We start from the raw sequence: 27952 nt of genomic DNA on the forward strand, positions 1-27952 counted from the left end.
AGATTAAGACATTTTTGTGAATACAGTCTCCTGAACATATAATAAAAATAATGTGTTTTTGTTTTTAAGTATATGTTTACATTAGTATATTGAAATGGAAAATTTCACCTAATCAAAATAGTTTCTTATTAAAAATGTCAGGGTAAGAAATCCCTCAATTGCAAAGTAATATTCCTCTCATAAGGGTATACATATAAAAAAAAGACAATCCATATAAACATAATATTATTAATACTTTGTAAAACTTGGCTGAAAGATGGCTGGTTATCCCCAGCCTTGTCCCCTTTTTTTATTTCAGAAAATGCTCTTAAATAAGCATTAACAAGCAACATTGAGAATTTGAAGTTGGACAAGAAAAACATTTACAAAATTAGAGAACACCACAAGGGCATTATAAAAAGACCAGTCAAATAAAGCTGATGTGCCCCTGAAGTGTCAAGGGATTCAGATGGATTCTGCCTTAGAAAGGCAAAATGCTTCCAGCACCAGGAAATGATGACCGTGTGGACAATGAAGCCTTGGATGAACTTTGAACTTCACATTCATGGTCATTAAAGTATTTGGGCTAGTGCCAGTCAACATGGTGAAATCCCTGAGGTGATAAAAGGAATTTATTCATCGTCATCATCGTCGTCATCATCGTCGTCATCATCGTCGTCATCATCGTCGTCGTCGTCATCGTCATCGTCATCGTCATCATCATCATCATCATCATCGTCATCATCATCATCATCGTCATCGTCATCGTCATCGTCGTCATCATCATCGTCATCGTCGTCATCGTCGTCATCGTCGTCATCGTCGTCGTCATCGTCGTCGTCGTCGTCGTCATCATCGTCGTCATCATCGTCGTCATTGTCGTCATCGTCATCGTCTTCATCGTCGTCGTCATCGTCATCGTCATCATCGTCGTCGTCATCATCATCGTCGTCATCGTCATCGTCGTCATCGTCATCGTCGTCATCGTCATCGTCATCGTCATCGTCGTCATCAACGTCAATTTTTCCTGCCAGCACATCCTCAATCCAGGTGTCCAGCTCATATGAAGTGGGCATGTCCTCCTCATCATCTATGTCCATCCATACACTGTCAGCCTGTACAACACATACAGAATTTTTAGAAGAGATAGACTAAATGAGGAGAAGGTTCTGTTTAGTCTGAGGCACAAACAACTCCAGTCAGTCTCAACTCCAGGCCTTGAGACCCCCTGCCCTGCACAGTTGGAAGTGGAAGTTCATCTCATCAGTTAATTACTAATGCTTTATTGAGTTAAGGGGTGTTAAGGGTAGGAAGAACTTCACACTGTGCAGGGCAGGGGATTCTGAGGACTGGAGCTAAGAACACCTGGCATACACTTCTCAGAAAAGGCATGCTGAGATGTAAGATAACATTATCTTTAGAAGCATTAAAGACCCAGCATACGATTGTTAATTTAAATATGTACAGTTAGACAAGTTTAAAAAATAAATAAATAAATAAAAATATCATCAGAAAACAAGCTAAAATAGAATGACTGAAAAATAGAAAGCCAGAGAGAGAGAGAGAGAAATTCAGGCAGGCTGGCAGGCTAGGAGATAAACTCTGAGTGTTAAGACTCAGGTAATCAATTTCGAGACAGCACTCACAAACTCTTACAGAACACAGCTGAGCATTTCAGGCATTGGACAGGCATCTTATCACAGCCCTTCAGGCAACAGACTGGCTTGTTAACATAGGCATGTTCTTACATCCTTCACATCCACCACACCAATTTGTGGAGAGGAAAGGTCAATGCCAAAGGTGTTTTCCCAGTAGGGCACCAGCTGAATGAAACAAACACAGGAAAATTTTTAAGATCTTTAGGCATTTGTGAGATTTGTGAAATATATGCAATACAATATGCAGGCTATAAAAATGTTTCAGTTAAGATAACAGAAAAATTGAACAATATTTAGATAGGTTGATATATTATTCAGTCATGCATATTATGAAATATGAAATATTTGTAATTACATAGGAATAGGAACATGTAGTTATATATGAAGGAATATGTAAATATGAACCACTAGAACCTTTTCACTGGGGCATGGCCCCCAGAAAAATTTTGCTGTGCCTCAGTAAGATTTTCCTAATAAATCATTGCTTAATGAGGTTGACATTACAGTAGATATGTCTGGAAATAGCCTTTCCTATTTATTAAATCATATGTCTCACATCCTCGCTGTGTTCATCTTCCCTTCAAATTCCCCATGGAAACTTGAACATCCTAAGACTTGCAGTCAGACAATTATTTATAATACGACACTGTAGAACCAAGATAGGCCCCAAACTCAAGGTTCCCAGTAGGATAAGCAGTGTAGAGAATGGATGGATGGATAAATACTACTCCCATAGTCAACAGTATTGAATACTTTGGTGTTGTTTTATAGGATATTTATTTCCAGGCTGGCATGCCCACTGGTCTCCCTTCAGCTTTTTTTGGATTAATTAATAAATTAAAGCTCTTTTCAGACAATTTAAGACCTATATTCCTTATACAAACAGCCTCTTTTCATACAATGATTACTTGTAATTTTATCAGCACCTCATAAATGATTTTATTATAATAGGAGCAATGGTGCGAGAAGCTAACAGACTGTAATCCAGTTTCCAGTCAGTGTCAAAGATAATAGATCAGGGTCAGTGTCAGGGATAGGAGATCAGGGTTTAGGGTCAGGATTAGTTTCATGAAAATACTCACCAGGGGGAAGTCATCTGGGTCGATCCAGATGATGCTAAGGTTAGGGTTTTCTGTGTTCTCACGGGCTACCTCCTTCAGAATCTCCAGTAATTCAAAACCATCTAATTAGAGGTTAAATGTTAATCACAAGATATGCTCGCACCCTCACTTTTATCATCTGAAAATTGTTCTTTTCAAGTGATAATGAAGCATACTTATTAACTTAATATTTGTGTGTGTAAAAACACATGGGAAACATGATAACACCCAAAAATCACCAGATATATGGAACATTTTGTCTTTTGATATGAGCAGAATTACCACTGATGTGATTTCCTAAGCCTGGAAGTCACTTTGAGAATAGCCATTGCATGCACAATTTAGTAAATCCAAAGCTCAGATATTACATTTAACTGAAGCCTGTGAAAAAAACGTTCATGCACACACAACTTCTGAACAGAACATACTGTACATTTTTGACACACCTCAACAGCTTTAGTTTCCAAAGTTTAAGTGTCATTTTCATTTCACAGGAAACTTACTAAAGTTTGTATGTTTCTCCTGCTGCCTTCAAAACGTGAACAGTCTCAACATGAAAATAACCTTTTGTTCACCTCACAAGTAGTCAAGACAGTGGACCTATACTTTAGGTTTCATTTCGGAAAACCTGAGTTCAGTATCCAAAACAAAACTGGAGTTAAAGTGAAGAAATTATTATTACACAACTTAATGGGGCATTCATGTTTTACAGAGAAAGACAAAGATCTTATCCACTTTCAGCTTACCAGGGTCAGATTCTTCAGCAAAGGCTACAATGTGTTGCCCATTAATGTCGTCCTCCTAACAAACAAACAAACAAACAAATGAATGAATGACTTAATTAATGAATTTAATTAATGAATTTAATTAATTAATTAATTAGTATTAGTAATTTCATAATTTATCATTATCTGAATAGTTCATATTAACCAGACATCAAGCTAAAAGATATGAGACTTAATACTGTAATATATGTGCATTTTCCTGGCGATAAAGGCTTACCCAAGTCTCATACATGTTGTGGGGTTCAAGTTTTCTTAGAGTTGGTCTGAAGAAAAGATATCCAACAGATTTCCATTAACAGACAGTTTTAATTAAAATAAAACTTGAAAAATAAAAAAATAAGAAAATAGAAAAACAAGAAATTCTCATGATGTCGTTATCAGCTGAATTATACATATTTCAGTCAACTCTTTTACTGATGGGAATAGACTTTAGGTAGGTTTGGTCTTAGTACGGAAACTTGCCAGTGAACCTGTACGAGCATAGAGATATTAGGAACATGCTGATGCACAGTAAGGTACGAGGAATCCACATCTACACAGGTGGTGCTAGGGAGAAGGAAGGTAAAGAGGAAAAACTTTAACTGCATGCTGAGGCCAAACCTGGGAATCAGGATAACAAAGGGCTACGTAAACAGGAAATCATAGCAGATAGACTGCAGCACCGGCATCTAGGGAGCCAGTCAGGGTGAGGGTAGAGTTTTGTGATTTGACTAGTCATTAAAGTAGGGTAAACATTAATCTGTACAGTCATTTTGCTTGAACCCTGCTCCTGGAACAGTCCATTTTAAAAACTTTTTGTATGCCGCAGAATTAGTAAGCAGGTCTGATTCTGTAATAATAGTGTCATATGCTTCTGTTATACAAATCTACTTTTCATCTAATTAAGATGCCAGTTACCTTTCATGACTTACCTTTCATGCTCCTCAATGAAGTCAATTATCTCATCCTCACTGTAAGGTTTGCCTGGGATTGCGATAGGATGTTTCATGAAGGGTTCATAAAAATCCACCTCATTCATTTCCAGTTTTAGTTTATGGGCAATCTGCACAGATAAAGTAGTCAGGACAGTGAGGAATTAAGATAGAGGTATACTATAAAAACAGTCCAGATTCACACTATTCTTAACTTGGCATGCTCAGTTCTCTGTCTTTGTTGATACTGTGATCCATAGTACAACATGAATGTATGTGAATGGTAAGATTTGAAAGAAATTAGGAAGCTTGTTAAGATCATTTTTCAGTGTATTCGTTTGATATACATTTTTTGTGTTGTTTACCAATGGCTCATGTGTTGGATCAAGCAGGAAATGTATTTGGACAGTGGTTAAATGATCAACAATTAGCATTTGTTTAATTTAATATTTCAAATATTACAAGTTATATTTTTATTTATACAATATTATAAGTTGTGAATACTGAATACTTCATTGATGCGACTCTTGGACCAACTCTTTGCAAAAATAAAATCTGCTTTAATGTACTGATGAATGCATGTGGTATGGTAATATACCATATGTTATAGAGCTTATATCTGAGAATATGGAAAGAAGCATTTCCCAGGCTATTTATTGCCTGTCTGTCTGTTGCTGTACACAACCTCTCTACTGCCTCCCAGTGGTAAATGACCAAAACATGACCATCCCTTATTTTATATAGGTGCTGGTATCACAAAGACGTGGAATGATGGGAACAGCATTGGTGCTATGTAATTTTACTAATCCTCTTGATTACACTTGATTAAATACTCACCAAAAGTCAAAATCTTTATATTTGTATAATATTATTAATTGGACCTATCAATATTTAACCTAGTACATTTACTTATAGCTTGAGTGTAAACTACAGTAGCAGCCATCAGGCACTAAATATATATTTTACTGGCGTTAGGAATTCCCATCAAAAATTTCAAGTTCTGCGACACACCAACATTGTTGATCCATGACAATCATTTATCTAGCCCTAGTTGTTGTCATAAATTTGGTATTTAAAATTAGTCAGCATTGACAAAGATATTTCAAAACCTCCACATCACTACTGCTGCTGTGTCTGCTGATATTTCACAATTCTACATATGTTTACAATACAATGCATACTTTTTTGCAGAAAAAAAGAACTGTACACTGGTCGGCTCTGTATCTGGATTGTATTGTCTGTTTGCAGTATCTCTTGTCTTGTCTTTTGTCTTGCACTGTTTGCGCAAGGGTGCCCGCATGCACTTTATGATAGTAGATTCATTTTTTACTATTCATCTTTAGTTCTGTGTTGTCTTTGTATCTCTGTGTCTCTGTGCAGCACCATGGCACCTGAGGAATGTTGTTTCAGTTCACTTTGCACTGCATCAGCTATATATAGTTGAAATGACAATAAAAGCTTCTCGACAACTCTCTTGCACCTGAGGCCACATACACAGTAACATACTCTCCCGTATCACCAAACATGCTGTGATAAAAATAATTCTACCATCTAAATAATGCCAGGTCAGTAGTATTCATATTGTGGCACCTTAATAGTAATATAGAAATAGATATGTTTCTAGATGTTATTTGTGGAGTGCCCTTTTGTTTACAATACATCGTTTACAATTCATTTGTAGTGGTTCAGTTATAGCTAAAATATTCTGTGTAAAAAAAAAAAAAAGAGAGAGACAAAAACAGCAATACAATGAAATGCCTGGAGTTTTGCTTACTTTTGAATTGAAAGTGGCAAAGAACTTGATAAACGGATGGAACTCTTCAGCGGCATCATCATATTCAATAAAGTCTGCAACATGAAGAATATTTGGGATATATGGATATTTACAGGTTCAATTAATTATGTAATCAATCAACAGACACAAGACTGAACTAAACAGACCTGCAAAGAATATACAGCTACTGTGCAATACTTACGTCGGGACTTCTCATTCTTAAAGTATCCCACCAACTTGATATCCTCATCAATGTTAAAAAAGCCTTTTAGCTCTCCTTCGTTGTCGATGATCTCCACAGGCTCTTCTATAACCTGAGAGGACAGAGAATAATACATCAGTAATCAGTGAAGTAAAGAAATTTACTTCGGCTTAACTTGTTCATGGTTTCATCTCATGGTTAGACTACTGGCTTGTGGCAGGTATTAAAGCACCAGATTTTTGAGGCACGAAAATATTTCTTGGAACTTGGATGTTAAATGAGGTTTATCAAGAAGTGCATTCTTCAGATGAAATGTTCTTATCTTTGGTTTGATTTACATGGGGTTATGATTTATATGAGTTAGTTCCATGGAATTATACCAATGTAAGAGTAATATCTGCTTAATAACTACCAATCGTATTTTTCTAACTAGTTAGTAGAATAAAATAATAGCTCTACAGATAGCTGGCACATAGTGTCAAGGGCTTATTTAAAATGTTACTGGAACACTAGAATGCTGCAAATACAGTGTGGATATTGTACTGTGATTTTTAGAGCATCATTCAGACAAAATTACGAATAATGGTTATAACAGAAGAAGGGAATAAAGTGAAATGGAACACAACAGATTTTCCTTAATAATCAGAATCAAGAACTTAAAGATGCTATGGTATAAATGCACATTTATTGTTTTGGCCATATAATATAATTATGATCAGAGCGACTCACATCATAGAGGAATTCCACCAGTGTTTCTGCAGCCATTTCTCCATCATACTCAATGATCTCGTCATCAGCAAAGATATAAATGCTGTCGACTTCATCCAAACCTGTCCAAAATCAGGGGCATACTTGGTATTAATGATTTACACAAAAATAATACTAAAACCTTTCATGACACATCAGTCTGCAATACTGAAGTAAATTGGTGACTGGTGATAATTAAATTGTTAAAAACAAAAACAAAAACAAATAATGTCTTGTCTATGTGCTTTTCTTGATATATTACTTATGGTATCCTTTGTCTGTGACCTAGTGAACCAGTATCAGTGTGTATTCATTGATAGAGACTTCATTGTACCTCACTGTAAGTCACTCAGGATAAGGACATCTACCAAATGATGTAAATGTAAACGTAAAAATTGTATCCTGTAAAGTTGGTCTAAATACTTTTAATTTATTCCAGGACTGATCTGTATACAATTTTTTTTTTTTGCGTTAAAGAACATGTCCGACATTTACAGTAAATACAATAATTACAATGGAAAATGTGATAGAAGAGCTATATCCACAGAAGAGCTACTGTAGCAAATTGCTAATGCTGACTATTATAGAAAGGAATTAGAACACACAATGATTAACAGGCCAATCAGAGTGTCCATGCTGACCATTGTCCATTGCTTAAATTGCATGTAAGCATTAGACCTATATATATCTTGAGAAAGTTGTTTATGGCATTTATGCCATTTACCTGTCATTTCAGAACTGTCAGCTTTGCCTTTTATGTGATTTTGTTGACTGTCGCCAAAAGCAAATCAGCTGTATGATGTATGAACCGGTCAATTAATGGGTCATCAACATATGCAGATGACAATGAAGAAGATCAGCGTTTCTCATATGTCCTTAAATCACTTTAGCTTATACTAGCAATTCCATGCGACCTTTTTTGAAAAGTGAGGCCCATTGCTGGTTTATAATCAAAATCTTGATTTTTTTTGTTGTTGTTCCTATTAAAACTATTTTTATAGAATGAAGCAAGGAAATGGCATCAGAATTGAATACATTTCACCAGATATTAACTGTATAGTGTTGCACAGTGAAAAACATTGTACATCTCCTCTCCATCTCCAGTGAACAGTGTAGGGATAATCATGTTCCTCTGAGCAATTCTAACATGTTGCTGAGTAATTACTCTATAATGGAGAACAAGCTTTTCTTTTGAGGATTGTCTTACTTTGAATGACAAGACCGAATGTGCTGCTTGTCCTGCCCTGGAGACATGCACCACTGACAAGTAGGATAAGGATAAGAACATAATGACATTTGGAAAAAAAGGAATTAAGGTACTTGACATTTGGTTTTGCCTCACTTCAGGCAGCACACAGTCAAATGCAATATAGCTGAGTGGATTACATTTTACATTGTGCTCCACAGCACTGGTTCTCAAAACTGGTCCTCAGGGCCCCACAGTCTTTCCACATTATTTTTCTATGCCTGTGTTGTGTGAGTAGAAATAGAGCAAACATGTGGACAGATCATGGTTACATTAATGGATGTATTTACATGTATCAAAAATGTGTCATCATATTTTAATGCATGTATTATATGTAATGATTGTAATGATTATATGCTAGACAACGATATACTAGTCACATAGTTAAGATATTGCTGTCCTGCTACAGGTAGAACTGTAGACATGCTGCGAGTCACTCTGCCACTAGAGGGTAGTGTACTCTGAATAATAATGTAAATAATACAGCCATATTCATATAGTAGCTTGTATAAGTATTCACTTCCCTTGAACATTTTCTACTGTGATACCCTGCAGTTGAAATGGACAAAATTGTGATTATGTCATAATTCAACACAAAAGGGATTCCAGTAGTTTGTGTAAAACCTGATGAACTGTGTTAGATCAAATCCATTACCATGTCACAGGAACACTTTCCAAAAAAGATAAGAATCGAGGGAAATATGATATTTTGTACAAAGGAGTTTGTAAAAATTTGCTTATACTTAAATAATGGACTAGAAATAGTACAGAATCTTCAAGAATCTACAATTTTTGCAAGCAGTACAATCCCAATTTACACTGTATACTCCCAAATAACTCAGTTCCTAGATGTAATACTTCAAAAAAGTAGAAGATTTCAAGGTAGTGAATACTAACACTGTATATCAGCACTTTAATTTTAGGAAATGTTCAAAAGTTGAAGAGTGATTCCTTTAATATTGCTGTTATAATTTCATGTCCACCCTGAGAGGAAAACAGTGACTGAGTATTTAAATGGATAATGATATAATTGTGTTGGGGTTTAGTGGAACACATTACCTAACTTCTTGGCAACAGCAGCATCCTTCTTCGCATCCACCAGCCCGAATCCAATATCCTCATCATCAAAGTCATCAAGCACTTGTGCAGCAAGCTACACAGTCAAAACATTGACACATGGGTAGACACACAAAGAGAGAAACACACCAGTAAGATATAATATACAGAAATTAATATATAGAGAGACATCTTAATACTGACAACTTACATGAAACTGTGAAGATTTGAATGTGACATTTCTGAATGTTTTTCCTGAAATATTTCACTGCAGAAAGTTTAATGCTTGTTTTTTCCCATTATGTAATATCCAAGGCCTTTTGTGCAAACAGGATTTTTCACACAAGACATATACAAACAGCATGATCATAGCATTTTGTGATGACCACACATGCCCTGTGATCACCATACAGACCACAGCACTTATATATAATGACATGCTGTCTTCCTAAAAACCAGAGTGACACCATGCTATAATAAGCTCAACAATGCCCAATAAAGTGCGTTTTCAATAATTACTCTAATGTAGAACACAATGAGGCAAATACTGGCTGTCTGCACTGTGAAATTAGGACCACTGGGGCACAGCTGAACTGACCAATACCAGAGGCTCTTGGGCCGTTCACAAGACTGGGGGTGAAACTTGTTTGAAACTTGTTTGTTGAAGGCTGGAAACATGGAGAAAGGTGGAAAAGGGATAATGTGTAGCTGTCATCTTCTCACTTCAGCTGCATGAGCCAGTTTAATTAAAAATTTAGGTTAAAGTTTGGGTTAGGAGTAGGGTTAGTATTCAATTTGTATGAAATCTTACAAACTTGCCATTTGTTCATTTAAATTCTTCGACAGCTCTTAAGAGGACAGACAATTAAAGATTTTTCTTGAGGAATAAATCCTGACAGGACATGCTGTTATAGAAAAAGAATGAATGATGTAGTGTATGGGGTCACCATATTATTTTACAATAACAGCATGACCCAAAGTGTTTTATTCCATTTATACCACAGCAATTTGCCAATACTTACAGTTATATAAAGTATGGCAAGCTGTACATTTTCATTTGAAGTTGGTAGTTTTGCTTAATGTTGTGGATTGTCTGAAAAGCCAGTTAGTTGCTGCTAGAACAGCCTCTCTTCTGCTAGAACAAAAAAACACAACACTTAACAAATGTCTGAAAATGTAACGTAAAGTAATAGATGTACCTCAGACGGAATGCACTGACACTGGCGAGTCCTTCCAAAAATGTTAAATAAGCCTCAATATATTAAAAATTACCCACATTTGTAGTCTATTTTTGTGGAGCACCTAGACATGATAACATCAGATTTTGCATGTTAATATAAATCTGCGATTTGCCCTGCAGCCACAATTACTGAGAATTGAGAATTCTACAGCTGTGGTATAATACAGCGACTGCTACCAATATATCCATCTCAAACTAATGGTAATGGGACAGTAGAAGCTGAAATGCATAAATGCATAAGTAAATGAAGGGATGGATGGATGGATGGATGGATGGATGGATGGTGGATGGATTTATTGGGTAACAGTAACATATTTTGGCTTCTTTTTTATGACGTTCCCGAAGCCATGTCTAAAAAAATCTACAATAGCATCGCTCTCCGTTTCCATATTTCACAACTACATAATGCATCAGAAATTGCCTGAGAAGATGAACGGAGTCCAAATAAAGCATTCCTAGTCAGAACGGAAGGATGCCATTCAGATTTTTTTTTTTCTTTCAGATCAGGCTTTAGTAAATGGCCAGGCTTTAAGAAAATGATCTTTCAGCTCAGGCTTTAATTAAATTATCTTTCAGATCAGGCTTTAGTAATTGGCCAGGCTTTAGAAAATGAATTTGAAAAAATCAGAGAAATTTGGAAAAAGGAAAAGGAGAACAGGATGACGGCCTGGACATACCTGGTAGGTGAGGGCAGCAGGGCTTGTTAGCAACTGCAGAGAGAAGTTAGGGCACTCTTTAGAGTAGGACAACCAACAAAACAAGTTGACAACTCCAACAACTCCATAGAACAGACAGATGCAGTCAGTATAAGACCTAATTATTCAATTTAGTACACCCCAGCTCAAGGTAACCAAGTAAGACAGTGAACATGGCTCACAATGCAGCCAAGAACAAGCAGGTTTGTTGAAGAAAAAATGCACACTGTTATTGTAGTTATGCAATTTCTCCACAAACACCTAAAGGCTATGCAAGTACACATATATTGCAGCCCACATCCATGAGTCTTAGTTTAGTTACAAAGTAAATGACTATAGCCAGTTAACACAGTGACAAATACATTTTATATATTGAATGATTATTCAACATATAAGATGTTTTCCAAAGGAAAGCACATTGTGAGATTGCATTAACAAGGAAAGTACATGCAGGATTTAGGGGAAATTGTATCAACACCTCAGTCTTCCTTTGTCCTTACACTAAATATATACATAAGTGCAACAACGATCTAGGAAAAAAAATTCACAGACTGAAATGCTGAACACATTTATTGCTCTAAAAGCTCATTCTCTGCTGTTTCTCGTCTCATAAGTTTAGTACTCCATTCCCAAAGCCTGTCTTCTAACCCCAAGGAAACTTTAATAATTAATAAGAATCATATTGGTTTCATATATCTCAATATGTTGTTTGTGATTTGTCATTTAAGTACTTCTAATCTTGAATTGTGTTTAAATGTTCCACCAACAAGGCCTTGGTTTCTGAACTAATCACAAAATAACAGTGCGCATATATTTGCATGTGTAACTGTGCCTTGCTATACATTTTCATGTTTAGAAAAGCATCTGATTTCTCACTAGATAGAAATTTTAGTGCTGTAAGCAATGGTTTGTTGGATCCATACAAACAAGAATATTATGTTTACTCATTACTAACATTTTTCATCATTTTTTCTATCCATTGCTTATATCTTGCTGCAAAAAGCTTGTCACGTGACAGTTTTCAAAAGTTGACCCAGTTGTTGGTGCATGTACAAATGCACAGAAGTGCAGACAGGTATTAGGTTACTAGCTTAAAAAAATAAAAGCTAATGAAAGCTTGTGTCCAGAAATGATTACAGCTCTGCTGCTCATGGAACATCTAGCAAAGACTAATGATGAAACAGTGTTATTGATTTAAGCTTAACTGAACATTTTCCATGGAAAGTTTCCATGTCTGTCTAAGGACTGCAGCTTCATTGATTAATGCTGTATTTGAATTTGAATTGAATGTAAAACATCCACAGTGGTACAAGTATACAGCCATATAAAGCATAATGTAAGCAATGTTGTGCATCTGGAAGATGTTTATGAAAGATGATTCTCGATACTATTGAGACTGCCTTGAAGTTTGGTTCTAATCAGTTCTGAACAAATCAACTGGTTGTTGGTTTGGAATTAGATTTACTTGGGTACAGTATGGCGCTAGATAAAATGATGACAGATGAAATGACTCAGACATGAGCAACAGCCACCAGCATGCATTCAGCAAGCAACAGAGAAACACAGACCATCTGTTTTAGACACTGCCCACAAAACATGAAAACAGCACTTGTCTGTCTAAAAGTTTAGTAATGGTGGTATTTTTCTGTTCACTGTCTCAAACAAAAAAAAAAGGAAATGAAATGAATGTCAAAAAGGAAATGAATGTAGCTCTGCCTTTGGATGAATGTGGGAGGATAAATCACTCATGACCCTTGCCTGATCTTGCTATAAAAAGGCATTTTGCAGGTACAAATATTAAAAATAAATTCATTTTAAACGAGAACGTCCAACTGAATGGGTTAGTGGAGGAGAAAAATTAAAACCCTTAAAGGTCTGTAATAAAGGACATTTATTATATGCTTGAAAGCATCCAAAAGGTCAGAGCTGTTTCAGATCTCAATGGTTTGAAGTGGGCAGTTTTTATTCAATGCTTTTATGTTGTCAATGCACAATACTTGGCCACTGTCACTGTGAGGGGTATGACTTCATTATATTTGACATATTTACAGTTTACACCTTACATTTATGCACTCCAGGTAGTCCTTGACATTATAACTTCCTGTCAGTGTTCTTAAAAAGCTGTAAGAGTTTTTAAGAAGCTGGCAGCCCTTGAAATCCACTGTTAGGGCTTAAGCAGATGTATGATTCACACATGAGCGAACAGGACTCACCGTCCTCAACACTACTTTAAATTACACATCGCTTTTATTTGAAGGGCCGTGATTAATTTGTATAGCACTCGAGTACTAGCATCTCATGGTTAGTCATGGCCCTCCTTGTTCTTCCTACGACTACGTGTGTGTGGACATTGCCGGTCCCTTGGTGGCAGCTTAGTCTTGTAGTACTTGTATTTCTGTTTCAGTGAATTCAGAGTCAGATACAAGTGCATTTGGTATATTTACAGATGAAAAATATAACCAATACAGAACCTAGGAGTCTAAAAATTAAGTATGAACATGAAATATAAACTACGAAAACGAGGCAAGCAGCACACAGACAACTGATAACACAGGACAACTGAAGCAATGGAACATACACAGATACAATACAATACAGTGCTCATGAGGTTCTGTCAGGTGTGATGTACAGGGGGTAACAGGGTCAATTTTCAGCACTCACATGACAGAACCTTTCCCTGAAACTGCATCTGCAAAAGTGCAACCTATAGTCACAGGATGTTCATGGACCACCAGTTGATAATGTCAATCCCCTGATGGAGGCTCAGTTGCCAACAAAGTCTAAGAAGAGTGATACCTCTAACAGGGCACACCAAACAGAGCTAACGGCAGGCACATTGGCTACAATGATCTAAGAAGGTGTCGATAGATGGGGGAAAGTTAGAGGGAAGAGCCATGCACTCCATGAAGCCAAAGGGAGATACTGACATTCTCTGCAAAGGGTGAATGGACATATGCCATAAAGCAAGGGGCAGAGTAGGTAGGAGAAGCAATGTCCTCAGCAGAGTTGGGAGGCGGCGTAACATCCTTAGTGGAGCCTGAATGTGAAGGAATGTTTTCGGCAGAACTGGTGTGATGTCTGTGACAGTGGAGTGACATCCTTAGCAGAGCCAAGAGGCCTGCCTTTGTCCTTCATAGGGCAGGAGGATAGAGGGAATAAGACAGAACCCTCTGCTGGGAAGGGGAGGATGGATACAACCTCTGTTGGGTTCTCTGTGAGGTAGGAAAGGAGGAAGCCCACTCCATCTCAAAAGAATCCTGGGGGACCCATTGCAGGAGTTGGTCCAGAGTCACACTAGACCTAGAGAACTATTGTTTTTCTTTCATGAATAATACATACTGCATCCATTCCTTGATCTGGTGTTCTGTCAAGGAACTCAGAGTTGCATGCAAGTGCAAGTGAAACACAAACACAAACGTTGCAGGAACTAGGAGTCTAAATATGAGCTATAGAGGTTATAAAAACTAGAAAAATGTGGCACACAACATACACACAGCAAGTAACACATGACAAAGGAATGTACAAAAAACAGGGTTTGAACACAGTTCTCATTAGGCGCAATCTGGAATAGGGGTTTATGACCAGTAAGGTTATTTGATGTGCAGTGGATGGTAGGTAGCATAGGTACAGTCACACTCTGCATTGATTACTCAGCATTGCAGCACAGCTTTGCATTGCCAACTGCTTAATTTGAGTGTCTTGCTTGTAAATGTCTGTCAATAAAAATATAAATGTAAATATTTTCTTGTTTTGATTCCAGACATTTATCAAGCTTCCATTACTGGAACGCATTTCCTTCATGTTTTCTTAACCCTACCACCATCCAGTAACACACATGAATCATCTGTCTCAGACATCATCTCTGCTACAGCTTGCTGCTATCTCTATCTGACTCAAAGAACCCGGGAAGCCCTGCTATATACTGGTCTATTCCTGATGTTCACCCATTCCTGCCTTTCAAAATGATAGTTCAGAGATCAGTACATTGCAAAATCTACACATCTGGTCTGAGAATTTTGCTCAAGGTCTGCAAACAACAATTTTACAATTATAGAATACTTAATTTCTGGAAGTTATTCAAGTTATATTATTATAACTAAGTTTATTATAAATAAGTTATATTACTTCTTTACATATTAAAACCCCATTGCACCATTACATTAGAATTTATTAACCCCATCTGGCATGTCAAATGTTTAGCTTCTACATTTTAAACTGCAATATAATAATAAGCCTGTTTTTTTTTGTAATTATTTAATAATCACTCTGAATTATTATTCTACTGAAGAACTTCACTTTCAATAGCATATGGCTTTTAAACAATCCATATTTTGCAGTTCTCACATGTATAACCAACTGTTTCCACCTCCACTGATTAACAAGCTTTCTATTCAAATGAATACTTCAGTCACCAAGAACTGGATAACCACCCTGAATGTGAGCTTTGCAAAGCAGTCACGGTGCAAGAACAGCTGCTCAAGGAATGTCAGGAAGAATTTGTTTATCTTGGAGGAGATATTCAACTATGGATTACATACTGAAGCATGTTCAACAACTCCCAACCTTCCAAACACCAGACCTATGGGTCATTTAAGCACTAAAATTGCTTTGGTAAATTCATTAACCACTGGAAGAGCTCTTGAATAAACATCTAAACTCTGGGAAAGACAGTGCCAGGAAATATCATCTTATAAACCCTTTTAGATATCTTTTAGATCCATGTTTGACAGAAGGAAAGGACTGAGGGGTGAAGCTATTCAGCACAAATCCAGCCACTGATTAGATCTAATGTTTCTGTACCATTGCAAGCTTAAGTGAATGGAATGAGCTGACTCTCTGTATCCTGTACTTCAAGACCATGAAGAATGGATGTGCAAATAAAATTGGTCTCATAAAGGCCTCCATCAAATCAGATAACCTGCTCAGAGATCATTTTCTGACAACAACTAACGCAATTACTCACCACATTTGCTCCCTAACAAATGATAAACAAGAAAAAAGAAATGACATTTACACTTATTGGTTGGTCATCTCATAGAGAATGACCTATATACTCATTTTCCAAGGATTTCAAACAGGAGTAAGCTCTTCCCCATGTTCACTTTCTAGATAAATAAATTCTAAAATACAAGTAACTGTTCACTGCCATGATCAATGTGATTACCTATCATTCTAAGCATAGATGCATTGAGGAAATTCATAGATGCAGAGCTACTGATGGTGCTGCATACCTTCATCCAACATAGCACCATAGGTTCATGCACAATCAAGAGGGCTCCATAACCAATTCCACAGATAATGGAAGGTACCACCCACAATTTGCCCTCATTAACTTCCCAACATATCAGATTATCATTGGTTTACTCTAGTTGCAATAGCACAATCCCACTACAGATTGTGAGCACAAAGCCATTGTTTTGGTCCGACTCTGGCAGAGGAAGATGCCTACGCATTCCAATCAGCATTCCAAGTTCCTCCATTCTCTTGTGAGTTTCAGATTCCTCCCATGAAATTGTTATACTACACTTGTCAGGAAAACCGAGCCACTGATGTCCTGTCACATCAGTCTGGGGATTGCACAATTACATTTTAGAGGCTACCTTCTATCACAAGAACAAACGAAAGAGATAGATGACTTACAACAAGGTTTCATCCATCCACCTACATCTCCAGAATCAGCAGGATCGCCTTTGTTTACAGTCAAATAAAGACATCAACTTCCTTTAGTCCACTTGGCCATCAAACAATTAATCTATGAAGTGCCTGGAGAGGGTGATGAATTGAAGATGTGCTTTTCCACAAGGTGCACAATGACTACTTGGTGATGTCATAAGGTTTGACATCATAAGGTGCCCCCTCCATGTTCCTTGTGTTCAGTTTTTATTTCATTACTCCACAGTACCTGTTTCTAAAATGCGTTCTGGGTTATGCAGATATTGTTTTGCCTACATCACACAATCACTTTTGTGCTTTCTGATGACTCTACCATGCAGATCATGTTTGTTCACTCCTGTGTAAGCTAAACATACTGCAGGTCCCTGGGACCGTTTAAGGATTTTGCTTTGCCTTAATACACAGTTCTATCAGTTTTTCTTGGACATTTTAATGATATTTTGGACAGTGGAAATTGTGAGTGAGAAGACCTTTTTTTTTCTTTCTTTGTATAGCTGTCTTCTGCTTTGTAAACATCAGTTTAGAATTGCTGTTGTTAATGCTATTCTTAATCCCTGCCCTGCCTAGCAGGTTCCAATGAGCTAATTAAATTATTTTGAAAAAAATTATTCTGCTGTTTTGTTCACTTCAAAAATCAATAAAATTTGTAATTGCCCATGGGTGCCCAAACTTTTGCATAAACTGTAAATCATTGTAAGTGCTGCTCAATTCAATATTGCCCATTGAGAATGTTTTCGTACACTATGGTAATAATTCACTCTAAATAATTTCACTTATTGTCATCAAGAGCAGGGGACAGTTCTCAGGAGTCACTGCCACAGCCACCAAGTCCAAGAGGTTCCTTCCTTAGGATGAATATGCCTAGAATTCACCTCCAATATACTTTATTTATACAATATACTATAAAGTGCTCATAATTGTATGCAAGGTCTGTTGCCCCACCATCTCTATTATTGCCCTAACCAAGGTATTTACATGAATTTGTGGGTTATGGCATAATAATATTAAATTAAATATTGTACATCAAGTGACGTATAACCTGATGTATTTTGCACAAGATGTTTGCAAAGGATATGCTAAAACAAGGAAAAAATATAAAGGTGCTTTATCCACTTGTCCCTGGAACTTCTTCAGTATTCAAAATTGTGGTTTTAAAATTAAAGTCATGCTGCTTGATGCCCCCGAGAAGTAAATGAGTGTTTCCATAAAACTAGAGACAAATTAGTTAATAAAACATCTTTGAAACTCAATTTTCTTCCAACAGGAAAATGTGAGGCAGCCTGGCTGCACTGATGCATCCCATGATGCGGAATTAGATGCTTTTACATCTGGCTACAAGCAGAAACAAAGAACGATTTGCACCGCTCCATACACAGTCATTATCAGCAACAGTTTTCTTTACATCAGGCCTACAACTTCTATATACTGTATATATGTACTGTATGAGACTGCAGTTAACATAAAGCATTGTGGATGGTCAGGCTTGTGACAGTAGGACATCATGTCCTTGAAAGCATAACATACTATACTGCATGTCATAGATGGTGCGAGTGACCAGGGGAGTGGAGAGGCCTGGATAATGGTGTAGGGCTGTGCACTCATTTATATGGTCATCGATGATGCACATTTCATGTAAACAGAAGAAATAAATGTACCAAGCCAAGTGATTACAGAACATTGTTGTTCTTTACCGTTGGTTTCAATGTCAGTTTAATTTCAGGAAGCACATATCTATTTTATGAAATATGAGACAAAGATTTACATCATCTGCTTGAGGTGAATGTACTTTTTTGTGCAGTTACATTTTTATCTTACAATCTCAGGTGTTTTGAGAAAAGGTTAACACTAATCACTGTGTTTGTACACAGTGAGGGGGAAAAATAGGATGTTGGACAAACTACAGACCTAATGCATGGTTATGCACACTACAAGTGCTGAGCTCAGGTGTGTAACTGATGCAGAAAGTTTGCATTTCCATCTAAAATCAAGGCTGCAGCTCCAATCACACCTGGGACGAATTGGCCATTTGTTGAATGTTTGGAGTCAAGAGTCTTTTGGATTATTGCATCCAAATTATGGAATGTGACATTGTGTCCATGATTATTAAATATAGCACAAACACAGATGATAGAATCTTGCTTCATTATTATTTAATAATATGACAAACAAACTGTGTGCACTTACTTTTGCATTATAGCTTCTTCAGTTCTCACTACTCCATGACATTTTTGTTCCTCTTGTGTTTCCATGACATTTTTTAACACGGCTAAGAGATAAAATATACATGCATTTTCTTGCAGCGGGCTATGTATTAATCATTGCAAACTGTTCATCTTGCCATTTTGTGATGTCTCAGTGGATTTTTAAAGATAAAGGTGTATATTCCATTCCATCAGGTTGTGTGATTTTGTTTTCCACACACTCATGACACAGCAGTGGTGGGTTCATATTCTAAAGTGATGCAGCTGCTTATGTAATAATCAGCACGTACACACACACATAAATACACACATATATATCTTTGTTGGAAGATATATACCATCATATTTGGTTATGCCAGATTATGGATTCAACCCAATGTGAACAATGAATTACAAGCAGTGTGAAGAATGTGGATAGTATTTTCTTCTGATTACATACTGGAACCTCTGTTTTAAATAGCTAAAAATTGTAGAGCAATAATAAATAAATCACACACACACACACACACGCCTCACTAGTAAATCAATTTACATAGCAATCAGGAAATATCTTACAACCAATAAATAAATTGGCATAATTTTTTCATTTAGCTTATAAATGTATGGTCTATTTTCATACCTGACTGCAGGGCTTAGATTAATATATTATATAACAGCACTGAGTCGACTTCTATGGAATTTGTAAATTAATTTTCAATAACTTTTTTAACTTCAGATGTAAAAAAAATAGAAAGTGAGGGAATGAATGTAGCTACTATAACCTAGGTGACAGAAATGAATTTGTCTCATACAGACATTCCACAACATTAAATGTACCTATAAATGGCTTTAAAAAAAAAAAGCCTATTGTCTTATTCCGTAATAGAGTCATAAAATCTAACAAATCTTGGCAAATTGTTGTGGTATAGGATGAATAAATCTCTTCTTACATGCTGTTACAGGAAATTAATCAACTGTTCAGTGGTGGTGGTGTGGTGCTGCAATTCCACCCCTAGAATGCCACCTTTGGTTATTTTCTTTTAACAAATGCCATTTTGTGTTTAATTTTAGCTCAGCCAATAAATTTTAACTTTTCTTGGCTGTGAAGTCATTGCAAGACCCAGGTTAACAGAAACAGCCAGTGTAGTCCTAATATTGGTATATAAGATGTGCTGGCAAAGGGGAAAAAAGACTGTGGACTTTGCTGAAGACATAATTCTCTACAGTAGAAGGTACACAGTGGAGGAATGTCAGGGGCTTTGGAGAGGCGGTAATAGAGGCTAAAATTATCGGCTAACAGACAGTCACCAGGCTATGTCCAGCAGGAGCTATTCTGGCATGTTGAAGTATTTTGGCACCTCTTAAAACCTGCTGACATGCACAACAAGCTACAGTTTCTCCTCGACAAGCACTACAGAATTATGGGACGAAAAGCACATTCATCATGACACTAAATCCATTGAATGTTTATGATTTTAAGTCTCTGGATGTATTAGGTGACTTTCCACAGGGTCACTAAGTTTAATGTTTTAATGCAACAGCTCAACAGATCTTGGAGTTTAGCCACAACCCTGCTGAGATCTGTGTGTTCCCTCTTTCAAAAGCCTTGGTAATTAGCTAATGAGTAAATCGGGTGTGCTAAATAGGGTAGATAAACTGTGCAATGCTGTGTGCCTGTCTGGGGGGCTGACACCACTATTCGAACGTATTAATTTCTATGAGGCTACATAATATATCTGCATCATCTATTTCTCATGGAGGTCCCATAATTGCACTTTCTATTCATACTGAATTATTTATTTTCAATGATTAACATTCATTTCCTTTAAGGAACAACATGAACTGATAGATACGGGGGTAAGTTCTAAATCTTTTTATGGTAACACAGTTCTTTGGAGGCTAAAATTAGCTGCTAACATGTCTTGTGAGATAAATAAGTTGCATGATTTTAGAAGCTGAATTTTTGTCTCCATAAGCCACTAGCTATATACAGTGTGCACCCAAATACTTTGCTAGCTTTTACACTGGGTCAATCACTTGCTTGTACTCCTGCTCAACAAAACTTAAAAGAATTACATACAAATAGACAAATAGAAGATTATATCAACTTTTGTGTGAATACTGCAGTGTCATCTAAGACTGTATGTCACCAACAACCAGAAGGCCCTAATGAATGAAGACAAAGGGACTTTTAAGGTTCTGTAGGTATTAAAAAAGGAAGTAAAGTGTAAACGAGAGCTGAAGGTTAAAATCAGAAAATGTAAAGAAGCCATAGAATTGGAGGACAATTTGCAGGGAATGGTCATGGAGGTGGATGAGGAAAATCTCAGGTTATAATTTACAGTGTGACCATCAAAGAGAGATGAGTTTGCCCATTCCACCTGACTTTTGCCCATCATCATCCAGGGTAACTCTGCTGCACACCGCACAACTGAACAGCTGCCAAACCAACCAGGGCAGTCCCCATCCACTACTTCATTGGTCCATCATCATCATGACCATCATATAGCAATGAGACACCTTCACTGCTCCTCCCTCTCCTCTTTCACCAAGTATAGTCATTGCAAGTGTCCAGATTAGGAGAGAGCTAAGGAGATACATGAGAAGGCAGCAGGGCCTGATGGTGTCAGCTGTAAAGTGATGAAGACCTGCCCAGACCATGCAGAGTGTTGAGACTGGAAATGGTGCCAAGGCTGTGGACGATATACCATTTGGTACCCGTGCCTAAGAGAAATAACCCAGAGAGTCTGAATGACTTTAGAATTGTAGTACTGACTTGCATCTGATGAAGACCAAGAAAAGGTTAGTCCTTGACCACCTTGGAAAGCAGCCAACTACAACAATGGATCCCCTACAATTGGCCTATCAGCCTTGTATGGGGGGTGGAGGATACAGGAATTTTTCTGCTACACAGAGCTTACTCCCACTAGAACACAGAAAGCACTGTGAGAATCATACTCTTTGACTTTTCAAGTGCATTTAACACCATCCAGCCCACACTCCTAGGGGACAAGCTGAGGGCCCTTCAGTACAGTGGAACAAGGACTACCCAACTTGCAGACTACCCACATTGGCATCACTGGTGCTCCTCAGGTGACTGTTCTGGTTCCCTTCCTCTTCACTTTTTACACCACATTTCAGGTACAGAACTGAGGCGTGCCACCTGAAAAGGCTTCCAGTTGACATGGCTATGGTGTATTAAAGTGGGGAAGGAGGAGGAATACTGGAGGGTGATCAACAGCCTTGTGGAGTGGTGTTAGCTTTATCATCTTCAGCAGAACACAAGAAAAACAAAAGATAGTGTGGTGGACGTCTGCAGGATGAAATGATCTCCAAGCCTGGCCACCATAAAGGGTGATAGCATCAGTATGCTACTGACCTACAAAAACCTGGGTGTATACCAGGATGACATGTTGAAAACCACAGCATATCATGAAATCAAAGACAGAAAGGGGCAGAGCCAGCTCTAGTCTCTGAGTCTCAGGTCCTTTGGTGTATGAGGTCTACTATATACCTCATATGAGTCAGTGTTGTCAAGTATCATCATATACAGTATTCAGCTGTGTGCTGGGGTAACAGCTTAAATGGTAAAACACAACCAGACTCAACATTGATATTGAGCTCAGTTCTGGAGCTCAGATGGCTGAGAGGGGAATGCTATCCAAACTCTCAAAGTCATCAGGACGAAACCCAACTGACCATTCCATGCTGAAATTATTGCTCTAAAGAGTACAATGACCAGCAGGCTGCTTTTGTCTTAGTGCAAGAGTGAACATTTACACAGGTCCTTCCTTCCAAAAGTTATTAGACCGCATAAATATGCCATCACTCTTGTCATGTAGTAAGTTCTTCTGTTAGTTTCTTACCTGCACAGAATTCTGTGTTTTCCCCAGTCCAATGCTGCACAACAACATTTTTGCATGCTGTTATAAATCACACATAACAGTTCAACTTGTCATATCCTACCTCATCTTGCACATATAGCTATAATGTTTATTTATACATGCAGCTGTGTATAAAAATGTACAGCTTTAGTCATTTTCACAACTGGTATATATACTGTATAATTGTGTAGATAATTTAATGTTTTAACACACTTCTTCGGATATATTATCTTTATATGTTTTTATAAATGTTTTTTTCTGTCTTGAAGCTATTTCAGTGTTCACTTTTATGAAGTCTTTTGGCCAGGCATTGCTTTTCCAGACCCTGTTTCCACCATGTTATGCATGCAAATTATTATAGTTTGTTGCTGTTTACCTGTTTCTGATCCTGGGAGTGGACTTTGAAAAGGATTCTTGGCTTTGCAGCAATGTTAGGCCAACTTCTTTATATAGACAAAAAGGGATATTTTGGAAGGGACACTATTTCCATTTGTGAGACTCCATAGATTCTGATATACTTTTCTGATTACCTTTATTTGCTTTTTGAATACTATAATAACAAAAAAAACTAACACAATATTGACAATTTAACGATTATCTCAGATACACACAGAGTGATTCAAATCATCTTTAACACAATTTTTTATATGTTTTTCTAATTGTTTGAGCTCTGTGCTCTTTTGTCTCATGACAGCTAATAAGAGTCTGCCGGAAAGTGAAACCTCTGGTGCCTTTTAGAGCGAGAACATTAGCGTAGCACTACTATATAATCATGTTGTGGTTACCATGACAGGTCTGCAATAGCTTAAGGGACTTCCTTTATTGAAAACAACTAATGAGAAGGCAAATCAAATAGATTAGATAATGAATCCCAAGTCTGGCTATAACACCAGCAATGAAAGGCAGCAAACACACAGATTATGGCTTGTGGAGGTTGGTCTAAATGTTGCTCAATTACATTGGCCTGTAGTTTAATATAGCATGAGAAGCTTCTTGTTAGCTGCATAGAAAGTCTAATAAGTGTTATGAAATTATGAAAGCGAGTCACAAACCTAATTAGAGAAACTGATTCCCATTCTCAGAATTATATACTCAAAAGTATTTAAGTAATCTTAAGTTTATCTAGGATAATTATGTATGATTTTTCTTCAAATTTGAGAAACGAATTATGTTCCAAATAGCTATAATGAAACTGGGGATGACTATGGGGCTCTATTTGTGTGGAGGTCTGGAAAAGTCCATAGGATGTCTAGAATTTGTCTTTCAATTGTATACTTACACACTTTGTAGAAACGACAGTTTCAAAATGATCTAATATAAACACACTGGTAAAAAGAAATTCAGTCAATAGAAGAGAACTGATTTTTATATAAGGCAATGAGTAAGAATGATGTGGAAGTTACTGATAAGTCTTAAAAATTTGGCAGTAAGGTTTATTGAAATATAAAGTATATTGAAATATGAATTTATTGGTAGGTGAGGCATCTTACTAAAAACTAAATAAAAAAAATTAAATGTAATAAACTCTGGCTCTCAGGGTTCTACAGTGAAAATGAAGGAGAATGTATGTTTCCATTTTCTTTTTCTTCTTCTTTATATCTGTTACAACCAAATATCAGACACTAACTTCCTCTAACTTCTTCAAATCAATTCTGAATCCAACTGTTGTATTTATCTTATATTTGGTTTATTTTCTCATTAGATTCCTCTTAAATGTTGATGGCTACATTTTCCAATGAATCATAATTTTCACTGTAATTCTGAATGGAATTAATTCAGTAAACTGTGAAAAACAGTGTGAATAAATCATTGCGAAGAGAATATGTGACATGGAAATGTGTGTAAAATAAATAAACTGGATAAGTAAGAAGGTATTTCCCATTCTGATCCTCAAGTAACACTGAGTTGTGTGAAAATGCACTTCAAGATGCTGACACTTAAGAGGGAGGTTCTGTAACCTTGGTCTAACATTGCTATCATTAGCAACTGCACATAGCATGCTCTAAGTTTCTCACATGTTTGACTTTCAGCTGAGGTGTAGGTATTCTGAAGATGTCAGCACGTATCACCATTTCGCTCAGTATTCAGGAGATAATGCCCTTGCCACCAGGCAGAAGACAAATGATTAAAGTGATTTGTGAGACTGTAAGATATGAGCCATCTGTTGAGCACTTTCTCATGGAACTCTGCTGAAAGATTTTGTTCAGCACAATTTTAACCATTCAGTTTCAGTGTTGAATGGAATTATAGTTAAAGCTTTGATCAATACACCAAAACAAACTGCTAAATGATGCTCGATGAAATACACTTATAGATACATAGATAATTCAGTTACTCACAATGTTCCACATAATTCCAATCCTGAGTGGCAACCAGATGTCAGATAAATCCAATAGTCCATAAGATTAACTGTTGTATTATTGGAATTATAGGACCACCTCAAACTAATCCCTGGTAACCAGCTAACAACCTAACCATGCTAACATTGATCTTTGTGTTATCTTCTTTCTGACATTTTTTGGATTGAATTAGCAAAACCCTTGATATGTAGTATTTAATATATATTTAGTACAGCTAAATACAATTCCTAGCTTACATAGGGCAAGGATGGTTGCAACAATATACTTTCTAATGCTCAAGCGTTACAAATTAGTGCTGGTAACGTTGAGGTGGTTAGTTAGTAAGGTTGAAGTTGTCATATTTTGTTTCACATTTGTGCTTCATGTTATCTTGATTGACTAGGGCCATGGAGTCTGAACAGATAAGACTGTTTTAAAACTGATAAGTTTGCAAATACAACTGTTTGTTGAATTAACTGAAAAGTAATTATCTGAAAAGTTTCTTTTTCCGTTAACAATAACCACATTGTCATCTTGCTGAACAGAGAAGGTAAATAAAATGAGAAATGAGAAAAGTCATAACACTCTATCCTTTCAGAGCTAATGTAGTGTCTAGCCCTGTAGCTAGTCATTGGTCTGAAGAACAGCCTTCAGCTAAATATTTGAAATTAACATTTGCTATTAGATAAGCCTCAACAGAGCTTCTGCTTCAGCTCCCGAGCTGGTTCATATTTAGAAAACTGGAGTCACTGAACTTCAGTCAGGTTTTCATAGATTTATCAACTCTGCTACAAAGGTTTAATCTAAATACTTGGTCTTGGTTTGCTGGGTCTGCATTCAGTTGATAACCTTTAATATATAGAATATAGGACAATATAATTTTCTCAATTTTCTTCAACTTTGTGAAGATCCCTTCAACCAAAGAGGAATAAAAACATTTTTAATTGAAAATGTAAAATCCTCAAGGCCATGTAGCTTCTGTGAATATTTGTTTCAGCTCTTTAATGTGAGAGATGGAAATACTAGCTTTTTGCAAAGCCATCAGTTTATAGACAGCAAGAGTGTTGTTGCTATGTGCCTGGAGCTCAGATTGGAAGTGAGTTAAATCAATAAGATCTAAAAACAACAAAATTGATTTGAATCAAAAAGGCAGACATAAATGCTGGTGATTTAGGGTATCGATTCCTGCATTAAATGCAAGATGGTCAAATGAGAATGAGACGGTGTGAGTTACAGCTCTTATCCTCAGAGTTTTCTCTCTGTACTATTGTCCAGGATTTGCTAAGGTTACCTTAGCTGGCCTAGCCTATAAAAGTAAACTTCAAATGTCATATTACCTGAAAAATAAAATACTCACTTTAGGGGATACTACCTGTCTTCAACTTTCATATGTAGGTCTAATAAACATGACATTACTACTTGGTATAAATAAAATCAAAATGTAGAGTATCAAACATATACTGTGAACTTACTGGTGAAAAGAAAAAGATGGCTTGCTTAAAAGTCTTTCTTTCACTGACTGAAATTTACAGGCTCCAATGAAACCTTTATTATCCATTAAAACATTCATTGGAATAGCTGTCCTCACTTCTCTGTCGTCGCTAAACACTTATCTTGCAAGAGGCTTATTTGAGTGACAGACTATCTGGTGGATTTTAAAGGTTAGGCAGGACTTTCTGCTGACAGGCTAGCAATGAAAGCCATCACAAACTACTAGATAGCCATCTGGTAAAGACACTACATACATAGACAGGTTCTTCTTAAAACCACTTGGATCTTATTTCAGCCATGTCGGGGTATGGCATGGAAATGTGAAACGGATCACTGGATGGATTCCACTATTCCACCATATTGGTCATCAACTGTAATGTGAACTGCTAACATCTTGATCTTCTCTTTGCTGAAACATGATGCTTTCTTGCCTTTTAAGGGCCAATTAAGGGCCAATCTAGTCAAACCTGGATATTTTTTTTGACTAAATATCCATCTCCAATATGCCTAATTCTTTAACATGATTCCTTTCCTTTCTTTCTACCAAATATATTGTAGCCATTGAACACACCTCCAAAGCAAGCTCTTCCACTTCAAACTGCTTCTTGGCCATGCGGTTTCCTCCGACAGCTTTGTGATAGTAGATCACCATGACATCGTACTTCTTCATCACAGCCCTGTAGTTTTTGCTGCTGAGCTCATGGACACGATCTTTGCCATCATACTCAGGGATGTCCAGGATCTTTACTCCCCAACAGAGAATTCCACAGGTGAGGAGAGAAACTCCAAGCCACACGCCCCACTTCATGTTCCCGACACTTCAATCAGCAATAAAAATAAAAAGAGTTTCCTTATTTTTTCTTAATTTTAGCTTTGTTCCTAACGGCAGATCAAATAAACAGTTAGGAACAAGGTCCAGTCCGTGTGTCTGCCGCCCTGAAAAGAGCAGGACTGATAATTCAAGTGTCCTTTTAAACACACACATACACACA

The 27952-nt window shown here is 36.9% G+C and overlaps 1 protein-coding gene across 2 annotated transcripts; it reads right to left on the bottom strand.

The window, feature by feature from the left end:
- Positions 1–225: 225 nt before the first annotated feature.
- LOC131348823 (calsequestrin-1-like) lies at positions 226–27952 on the bottom strand. Of its 2 annotated transcripts, XM_058383986.1 has the most exons (12): positions 27532–27952; positions 11376–11408; positions 9462–9555; positions 7139–7239; positions 6410–6521; positions 6208–6281; positions 4434–4564; positions 3740–3785; positions 3484–3538; positions 2720–2820; positions 1728–1802; positions 226–1094 (listed from the first exon to the last, which is right to left on the bottom strand). In XM_058383986.1, the coding sequence occupies exons 1-12, from the start codon at positions 27766–27768 to the stop codon at positions 612–614; spliced, it is 1542 nt and encodes a 513-aa protein (XP_058239969.1). In that variant the 5' UTR covers positions 27769–27952; the 3' UTR covers positions 226–611. The 2 variants fall into 2 exon arrangements, with proteins under 2 accessions (XP_058239969.1, XP_058239970.1); XM_058383987.1 differs by lacking the exon at positions 11376–11408 and having other exon boundaries at positions 27532–27945.

The sequence above is a fragment of the Hemibagrus wyckioides genome, linkage group LG29, assembly GCF_019097595.1.
Source record: "Hemibagrus wyckioides isolate EC202008001 linkage group LG29, SWU_Hwy_1.0, whole genome shotgun sequence".
In the NCBI taxonomy this organism is placed as follows: Eukaryota; Metazoa; Chordata; class Actinopteri; order Siluriformes; family Bagridae; genus Hemibagrus; species Hemibagrus wyckioides.